Below are 9,211 nucleotides of genomic sequence, written 5' to 3'. Positions count from 1 at the left end.
AGTACCACCCCAGTGCCCCCTGGGGACATCCCAGTGCCTCCCAGAGCCCCCCAGCACTTGCTGGTGCCATCCGAAGGAGGAGACAGGAGTCAGAGCTGGAGGCACCGGGGTTTATTGGGGGGCGAGGGCCCCCCCAGGCCGGGGGCTGGCCCTAGAGCCCGTAGATGTTGTCCCTGTCCCTGCTGTCCCAGGCCACCAGCTCGTCCCGCGGGAACCAGAAGCCGATCTCCCGCTGGGCCGTCTCCACGGAGTCACTGGCATGGACCAGGTTCCTGTGAGGGGACAGGGATGGGGACAGTGCCACGGCCGAGGGCTCCCGCTGCCCGCGGCCCTACCTGGTGATGTGCACGCTGAGATCGCCTCGGATGGTCCCCACGGCGCCGCTGTCCCCAACCATGGCCCGCACACACCGCACCGCGTTGTAGCCCTCCCACACCTGCGGGACAGGGACAGCTGAGCCCCCGCCACCCCCGCCGCCCCCGCGCTGCCCCCGCGCTGTCCCCTCACCATGGCCACCACCGGCCCCGAGGTCATGTAGGCGACGAGCGCGGGGTAGAAGGGCTTCAGCCGCAGCTGCTCGTAGTGCTGCTCCACGAGCCTCCGGTCCGCCTGAGGCAGCGGCGGTGACAGTGACACCCGGGCACTGCCCCCCGGCCACCCCCACTCCCCTCCCCGCCTGGAGCAGCGTTCCCCGCCGGGCCCGGCTACCTGGAGCAGCTTCATGGCCACCAGCTTGAAGCCGCGGCGCTCGAAGCGCCGGATGATGTCCCCCAGCAGCCGCCGCTGCACCGCGTCCGGCTTGGCCACCACCAGCGTCTTCTCCTGCAGCGCCGGGGGGGCTGCGAGGGGACCGCGGGTCACTGTCACCACCGCGGGACACGGGACCCCGCCAGACACGGCCCCGGTGGCAGCAGGAGCCCAAGCTGTCCCCGCGGCACCACGGCTTGTACTCGGCCCCCGTCCCTGTCCCCATCCCATCCCGGGGCCGTGTCCCCTGGACAAGCTGTGCCTCCCAGGCTGGCGGGGTGCCAGGGTTCGTGCCACAAAGCCCTGGTGGGTGTTGGGGACGTGTCCATGGCCAGGAAAGAGCCTTTAAGCCAGGGATGTCTCTGCCGTGTCCCGGTGCTGGGGACTCCGTCTTCTTCTCGGCCCCGGGTCCTTCCCCCTGCCCGGAGGGTCCCTGGTCACCGCCCTCCGCTGGTGGAGAGGAAAATCGAGCGCCGTGGGGCAGCAGCGGCTCGCCCCGCCGCTGGCTCTGCCACAGCTGCGCCGCGGGAGGGGACAGAAGTCCCCGAGGGACAGCGCATCCCGTCCGCTGGAGGGACAGAGGGGACAGGAAGGAGGGGAAGGGAGAGAGGACACTTCACTGCCAATCCCAGGCTTCGGGGACGCGTCCCGGGCTGCGAGGCCGGGTGGCCCCAGTGCTGGCGGGGACAGAGCCGGAGGAACCGACCCCATGAGCTCACCCGCTGCCCTGGGCACTGCTGAACTGCAGGACAGCACAGGAGTCCCCCCATCCCAGTCCTGGGGACACCAAACCCCTTGGAACCTTCAGGGAGCGCCAGCTCCGGCCTCTGCCGCATCCCGGCACACGGGGCTGGGGACAGCAGACCCTGGCACCGAGTCGCAAGGGAGCCGCCACCCGCCCGGGATGGAGGGACGGGGGACCGCGCTGGGGGACCGCGGGCACGGAGAGGGGATGGGGCACCATGGGGACAGGATGGGAGCAGGAGCCCTGAGGGGCAGCACAGGCAGGGGACTGGGGACAGGATGGGAGCAGGAGCCCTGAGGGGCAGCACAGGCAGGGGACTGGGGACAGGATGGGAGCAGGAGCCCTGAGGGGCAGCACAGGCAGGGGACTGGGGACAGGATGGGGATGGGGACAGGGTCCCCAGGGGTAGGACAGGGATCAGGGAAGGGTGCCCAGGGCAGGACAGGGACGGGGCCGGGTCTCACCGGAGCCGTAGCAGCGGGGCCCGGGGGGGCTCAGGCCCGGCCGCCCCCGCGGGAGGCTCCGGACCAGGCAGCGCCCCAGGGAGCCCATGGCGGCCCCGGCGGGTCGGACCCGGGCTCGGGCGGTCTGCGGAGGCTTCAAAGGCCCGGCCGAGCTCGGGGACGGGTCAGGCTTCCGTCCCTCCCCTTAAAGCAGCCGCCAGGGCCGGGATATCCCGGGACGGAGCATCCTCCCCATCCAGAGCATCCCAGCACGGAGCATCCTGATACGGAACATCCCGGTCTGGAATGCCAAGCCCTGCCAGGGTGGGAGCACAGCCCACAGCACCCATCCCGAGGGGAGCCAGACCGTGCCAGGAACCAAACCTGCCTCGTGCTTTGCCCTCGATTCACCAGGCAAGGAGAGGCCGGGGTAGCCCATGCCAGGCTGAGCTGGGGCACAGGGGAGTCCCCAGCCCCAGGAGCAGCCAGGGCAGTGTCCCCACTGTGGGGCACAGACCTGCCCTGGACACAGCAGGTGCTGAGGAAGGGGTGCAAGACCCTGGGGGCAGAGGAACTGCCCAGGTGGGAGCCCCTCTGGTCACTCCTCCCAGCCCCATTCCAGCCCCCAGGCTGGGAAATCACTCCTTACTGAGCTTCCTCATGAAGAGCAGCTTGGAAAAGCCTGCTTGCTTTGAGCCCGTTTCCCAAATCCGTGCTGATTTGAAGGACTGAGGAGCATCCTGAAGGCACACATGGATACAAACAGGCTGAGGGCTGGGCTTGACCCCACTCTCCTTGTTTCCTCCCTGCCTGCCCAAGGCACAGGGAGTGGGGGGACAGCTGTGGGCCCAGCTGTGCTCAGCACCATGGCAAAAAAACACCTCAGTGGCTTCCCTTGGGCAAATGGATTCAACAGGTTGTGGAAAAGAGACTTTCTGCCCCCAAACAGGGGCTGGAGAAAGGCCCCTCTCCACGGTTTGCCAGGCCAGTGGGGATGGGACAGATGGGTGGCAAAGTGGAAAGAGGTTTTAGGACAAGGGGTGGCAGACTGGAACCTGGGCTTTGGCCACCTGGCAGCTGCTTGGCATTGGCCAAGGGAAAAACTTCTACTTTCACCCTCTGTCAAGCCAAGAAGGAAAAGCAGCATGAGCCTGCAGAGCTGTGCTGGGATGAAATCCCTTCAGCCCGGCTCCAAAGGGAGCCACAGCCAGAGAACTGGTGAGGAGGTGGCTGCCAGCTTCCAGTGCCCCCCACTGCAGCTCAGGGCAGGGCAGAGCTGCTCCGAGTGCCCAGGAGCAGGGCCAGGCTCCAGGGCCAGGCCTGGACTCTGCACCAGCTCTTCCCACACCCAAGTCCCAGCAGGAACAACGAGGACTCCAAGCTTTATGCAGAGACAGTGGCACGGAGTTATTCCGGGTATGGCTGGCAGGGAGCTGGGCACAGATCATCACTTACCTTCCTCCCCTCTTCCCTCACCCCTCTGGAGGCAGCTCAGCCCTCACCTGCAGGGGCTGGAGCAGGTGAGGCACATCCTGGGCATTTGGACTCTGCTTCAGGGCAGGGAGCCCAAACATCCACCTGGTGCCAGCTCAGAGCCCGGATGCAGGGCCCTTGCACAGATGATCCAAACAGCCTCCGTCCCATCCCAGTGACAAACGTGCACAGGGAAGCGGTTTGTCCACAGAACTGAACAGGAGGCACCATGGACTCAGTGCTGCCATGCTCCAGCTCCCCCGACACCTCCCAGCTGTGCAGGTGCAGCCACAGCACATCCACATCTCCAGATGTTCCTAGGAGAACATCTCCAGCTGTGCTCCCTGCCCAGGGACTGGTGCTGTTCCCACCACTGCAGCTGCCCACTGAACCACGGGGAACTGAGACTGATTCCATGGGATCATGGAATGGTTTGGGTTGGAAAGGACCTCAAAGCCCATCCAGTTCCACCCCCCGCCATGGGCAGGGACACCTCCCACTGTCCCAGGCTGCTCCAAGCCCTGTCCAGCCTGGCCTTGGACACTGCCAGGGATCCAGGGGCAGCCCCAGCTGCTCTGGGCACCCTGTGCCAGGGCCTCCCCACCCTCCCAGGGAACAATTCCTTACCAGTTATCCCATCCAGCCCTGCCCTCATTCAGCCTAAGGCCATTCCCCTCCAGGTCCCTCCACGCCCCTGTGAGAAGTTCCTCTCAAATTGAATCTATTAAATATAAAAAAGAAGACTGATTTAATGCTGCTTCCTGACCAGGGGGGAAAGAAACCCTTCCCGGCTGCACGATCAGAGATTCACAACCCCACACAGTCTGGTCCTGCCTGACCGCTGTCTGGGATTTTACCACACAGATGCCACTACTGGTCACTGGCCAGTGGGTGAACTTCAGCTCCAGGCCCACTGGGAATGTGGGATTTCTTCCTGCAGGCACTTCATGATTGATTCAGACCAGAGTCCTGGAGGGAATGAAGGGATCACCACAACATGTGACAGAAAACACAGCAGGAAAACAACAAGGAGACAGTAGAGGAAGAAGCCACGAAGCCACCACCAATCTGCACCTTCCAGGAGCTGCTGGAATAGTTGGGATCCTTGCTGGCTGCTCCTCATTCCTGATCCTGGGAAAAGCTGTGCATCACTGCTTGTTCATTTACAGAACGACTTAGAGGGAAAGTAACCCAGCCCCAAGGTATTTAAAACAACAAAGTAAGCACTTTATTCCCATTAAGCATGTTGTTTTAGTATCACAATGGAATGATGAGAAAACGTTTAAAAAAAACCCCAAAAAAAGTCTCTAAATCCCCGCCAACATCGGGGAGGTTTTCAAGGCAATTTAAAAACAAAGGGAGTGACAGAAGTGCCAAACCAGTCCCAACGTCGGGAGACTCCTCCCCCGAGAGCTGGGCAGGGCAGGAAGGTGGAATGACACGAAGGTACGAATGTCTGAAGTGGTCTTTGGCGCTTCTGCCTCGCGTCTGATACGGACATGATCTCTCCAGACACCTCCAGATGCAACAAAGTGCTACAGGAGCAGAGGGAAAGCCCCGGGAGAGGGATTTCCCAACAGTCGGGATGCCCCGGGGGTGGGCATTAAGACACATCCTGCCGGCTCCAGCTGCGGCCTCGGGCTGGGGAGGGAGAACTCAAAGGAAGCGGTGGTGGAGCGTGGTGAATCCAGGCCGTGGGCACGGGCAGGACCCCGGCGTGCAGCGCTGGCACGGCCCGGGAGGAGGGCGGCGGTGGCAACACGGATCCGTTCCCTGGGGAATGGCAGAGTCCAGTGCAGTCACTACAACTTCACAGTGCCGGGGGGCAGGCTGTCGTTGCACAGTCTGTAATAGCGCAGGTCGTTCACCAGCCTGTGCACGTTCTGCGTGAACGAGGGCAGGTCCTGCAAGGGAGAGAACCACTGTGAACCAGGGCAGGTCCTGCAAGGCACGAAACAACTGCTGGGAACGGGCTGACAGCAGGGAACAGAGAGGGACCGAGAGGGGCAAACACGCAGCGGGTGCTCCCACAGGAACTGATCCATCCTGACCCAGGCTGAGCCCAGGGAACTCCAGCTGCTGGAGCAGAGATGGTTTCAGAGCTGCCTGCAGGGATCCAGGCTCTGCCCCCACCTCTGGCTCCTCATCGTGCAGCGAGGCCCGAGAGGAATGGTCATGGAATCCCAGCCTGGGCTGGGCTGGGAAGGACCTCAAAGCCCATCCAGTGCCACCCCTGCCATGGGCAGGGACACCTTCCACTGTCCCAGGATGCTCCCAGCCCCAGTGTCCAACCTGACCTTGGACACTGCCAGGGATCCAGGGGCAGCCACAGCTGCTCTGGGCACCCTGTGCCAGGGCCTCCCCACCCTCCCAGGGAACAATTCCTTCCCAGTATCCCATCCAGCCCTGCCCTCTGGCACTGGGAAGCCATTCCCTGTGTCCTGTCTCTCCATGCCTTGTCCCCAGTCCCTCTGCAGCTCTCCTGGAGCCCCTTTAGGCCCTGGAAGGGGCTCTGAGCTCTCCCTGGATCCCTCTCTTCACCACGCTGGACATCCCCAGCTCTCCCAGCCTGGCTCCATGCAGCAGGAATTCCTTGCTGCCCTCCTGCCAAGGCTCCTGGGTGTCACACACTCCCTGACAAAGGCTGATATTCCTGAAGAGCAGTTGCCTTCTAGGGCCAAAGAAATTCTCCCAGGCTTCCACTCCCACCCTCACCCTTCGTCTCAAATCCCCATCCCCTCCCTCAGGACAGGGAGCACTCAATGCCAAATTACCCTCAGTAAATGGAAGCCACAACCTGCTGCTCTGCCATGATATTCCACACATTTCCTTCCCACACACACACGGGGTTTGCAGGAGTTGTGAGCCTTTGCAGGGACTCTGCTGTCACCCTTAACCCTCAAACATCTGGCAAGGACCTGAGCGTCCCACTCTGGAACACGTCAGCCTATCCCAATGAAAACTTCCTCCAGGAAACATTCCCTAACTCCCAGAGCATCCGGCACCTGAGGGATGAGATGGCAGCTCTGCTCCCTGCAGTGAGAAATCCTTGGCTGGGGATTGCTGAGCGTGGAAGCCTTGGGAACAAAAGGTTCTGCCTGGAGACATTCCCAGCTGCCCTCCAGCACGTTCTGTGCATCCCGGGAATCCTGCTCTGCTGCAGCCCCCCTCCTTACCCTGTCCATTTTGAAATTCCTCCCCAGCACGTTCTTCTGGTTGGAGTCCACGCCGTCGCAGCTGGCCAGGAACTCGGGCAGGAAGGCGGAGTAGAAGCCGTCGAAGTCCACCGAGGCCATGTTGTAGGTGGCGATGCCGATCTCCTCCTGCAGCAGGTCGTGGGACTTGTGCACCAGCACCTGCAGCAGCACGTTCACAAACTGGAACAGCATCGTGGTCCTGAAGATCTTCTGCACAGGGAGAGGGGCACGGGGTTAGGGGACTCCACTCCTCTCACAGGAGGACAAATCCAGCAAGGACAGAGCAGCCACGGCTTCGGCGGCGTCGCCAACTCTGGTGAGCACTGAGATGATTTTCTAAGCCAAGCCACATCAAAAATGGCTAAAATAAGCTCAATTAGTATCAGCTTGAAAGTTAACATTGAGTTTGGCCACGCTTACCTCATGGTTTGGGGCTTCAGGGAGAGCTCAGAGCCCCTTGCAGGGCCTAAAGGGGCTCCAGGAGAGCTGCAGAGGGACTGGGGACAAGGGATGGAGGGACAGGACACAGGGAATGGCTTCCCAGTGCCAGAGGGCAGGGCTGGATGGGATATTGGGAAGGAATTGTTCCCTGGGAGGGTGGGCAGGCCCTGGCACAGGGTGCCCAGAGCAGCTGGGGCTGCCCCTGGATCCCTGGCAGTGTCCAAGGCCAGGCTGGATGGGGCTTGGAGCATCCTGGGACAGTGGGAGGTGTCCCTGCCATGGCAGGGGTAAAAGTAAATTAGCTTTACAGTCCCTTCCAGCCCAAACCATTCCATGATTCCATGCTCTGACCCAAGTTTTACAAAGGCACCAGCATCAAGTCCCACTCCAATTCCAGCCAGGTTCTGGAATTCCCTGCACAGGGCTCCTGGGAGCCAGGGAATGTGGCAGATGCCTGGAAGTCTGCCCCAGGCACCTGGAACACAAAGTGCTGCCCTTCAGGTGTGAATACAGATGAGAAACTGAAAGCTCTGCTTTCCCAGGCTGAGCAGATTCCCTGGATTCCAGATTTAACCCTTCCTGGCAGCAGCTAACTGTGGGTAGGTTACAGGGCCTGGAGGACAGGTCCAAAGAGAGGTGGAGACTCCCACGTGGCAGTGCCCTGGGAATACCAGATACCTGCTGCTGCCCAGGTGGGAATGCTGGAGGCACTCACTGTCCCACTGATGATCCCAGCTCCCACTTCCCCAGACAAACCTCACTGCCACTGTGTGTTCTCACTGTCAGAGGAGGGAACACATCCAGGCTTTGCTGGGAGCTGGGATCCCTCCCATTCCCAGTTCCCAGTATCAAGGGCTGGCAGCCCCATTCCAACCTCCCGGAGCACGGCAACCACCCAAAGGCTGTGGCACAAAACCCCCAAATCCTGACTCGGGTTTCTGAGTAGCTTAAAAGCAGTCCCAGGACACCTCTTCCCATGCACAGAGAGCTCAGGCAGGACCCACCTTGTGGTACAGCTTCTGCTTTGTGTTCAGAGTCTCCAGGTAGAAGAGGTTCTGCTTGAACAGATGAATGTCAGGCTGCAGGAAGGACTGGCCAAATGCCTGGGGACAAAGCACAGATGGAGGAAGGGGATGGAGACCACCACAAACATCAGACCTGCCAGGCAAAACAGCAGCATTTTCACCCTGGCACCAGGACAAACCCCTGGGAGCCTCAGTGCAGCAAGCTATCAAGAGACAGGCAGCTGTTCAAATCAACTGTGCTGCCACCAGATCCATGGGAATGGCGTTTTGGTGGGAACATGGGCATAGCCCTGCTGAGCTGGGCCCACTGGGAACAGGCAGGCCAAGCTGGCACTGGAGAGGGCCAGGCATGCTGAGCCCAGCTCCCTGGGCAGGCAGTGTGCTCAGGAAGGGCAGGGCTGTTCCTCAGAGATGTCACCTGAGGCACCAAGGCATGGGGGAACAGACCAGGACACACCCCAGGCTGGGCCCTCAGTCCCAGTCAGGAGCCCAAGCAGGTGTCACTGCCCTGGATTAGGATTTGGAGATGGGCCCTGGGAGCCTGTGAAGAGCCCAGAACAGAATCTGCTGGACCCTGACCTGGCCTGGCAGGGCTGCACAGTGTGTGGTCAAGCACCTTTTCCACCCTGAACACCTCCAAAACACTGTACAGGGCATGCAGGCAGGTGAGGTCAGCTGTGCACAGAGACAGGCAGCAGGATTTTAACAGCTCCTCTTCAAGGCATTGTGAACAGAAGAGTTTATTCACCCACATGACCCATTTATTGTCAAATGGACAAGAACAATCCAGATCCCAGCAAGACTGAGCCAGTTCTGGCCTTAGATCTCAGGTGGAAACCAGCACACAAGCTATTCATGTCCCCCACACAAAGCACTGGCTGTGGGAACACTTAGAGAACATTAAATAAGAGTTTTCTATCAGAGCAGCAGGAGCCAAGGAGTAAAACAAGCAGTGCAGGATTGCCACGCAGCCTGAACTGGGATGACGATACAAAAATCTTCCAGAAGGAGGCATTCTGGTGAGTTTGGAAGTGTTCCACAGCCACAGGTGAAAGAGATGCTTGGACAGCCCTGCACAGGGCCCAGCCTGAGCTTCATTCACACCAAAAGGTGCCAGGAGAAGGGCAGGCCAGAGAGAAA

General features: G+C 60.9%; 2 protein-coding genes across 12 annotated transcripts in view; both read right to left on the bottom strand.

Annotated features, from left to right (window-relative positions):
- Nucleotides 1-96: 96 nt before the first annotated feature.
- Nucleotides 97-2,102, bottom strand: NME4 (NME/NM23 nucleoside diphosphate kinase 4). Of its 9 annotated transcripts, XM_042037082.1 has the most exons (6): nucleotides 1,957-2,043; nucleotides 1,467-1,524; nucleotides 709-1,315; nucleotides 508-609; nucleotides 336-436; nucleotides 97-272 (listed from the first exon to the last, which is right to left on the bottom strand). In XM_042037082.1, exons 3-6 carry the CDS (start codon nucleotides 976-978, stop codon nucleotides 152-154), a joined length of 594 nt encoding a protein of 197 aa, XP_041893016.1. In that variant the 5' UTR covers nucleotides 979-1,315; nucleotides 1,467-1,524; nucleotides 1,957-2,043; the 3' UTR covers nucleotides 97-151. The 9 variants fall into 9 exon arrangements, with proteins under 9 accessions (XP_041893016.1, XP_041893019.1, XP_041893013.1 ...); XM_042037085.1 differs by lacking the exon at nucleotides 1,467-1,524 and having other exon boundaries at nucleotides 709-839; nucleotides 1,957-2,102; XM_042037079.1 differs by having other exon boundaries at nucleotides 709-1,597; nucleotides 1,957-2,047.
- Nucleotides 2,103-4,613: 2,511 nt separating this feature from the next.
- Nucleotides 4,614-9,211, bottom strand: part of XPO6 (exportin 6) — a 56,644-nt gene continuing 52,046 nt past the window's right edge. For all 3 annotated transcript variants that reach the window (XM_042037076.1, XM_042037074.1, XM_042037075.1), the window contains exons 22-24: nucleotides 8,051-8,149; nucleotides 6,585-6,815; nucleotides 4,614-5,312 (exon numbers count right to left, since the gene is read on the bottom strand). In XM_042037076.1, coding sequence (XP_041893010.1) covers nucleotides 5,211-5,312; nucleotides 6,585-6,815; nucleotides 8,051-8,149 — 432 coding nt within the window. In that variant the 3' untranslated portion in view covers nucleotides 4,614-5,210. The remainder of the gene's footprint in view (nucleotides 5,313-6,584; nucleotides 6,816-8,050; nucleotides 8,150-9,211) is intronic.

This window comes from Corvus kubaryi, unplaced genomic scaffold (assembly GCF_017639235.1).
Source record: "Corvus kubaryi isolate FWS band 111438036 unplaced genomic scaffold, C.kubaryi_AGA036_p1.0 37387, whole genome shotgun sequence".
Classification (NCBI taxonomy): Eukaryota; Metazoa; Chordata; class Aves; order Passeriformes; family Corvidae; genus Corvus; species Corvus kubaryi.
The sequence above is the reverse complement of the archived record's forward strand: the minus strand, read 5'-3'. Positions and strand labels throughout refer to the sequence as shown.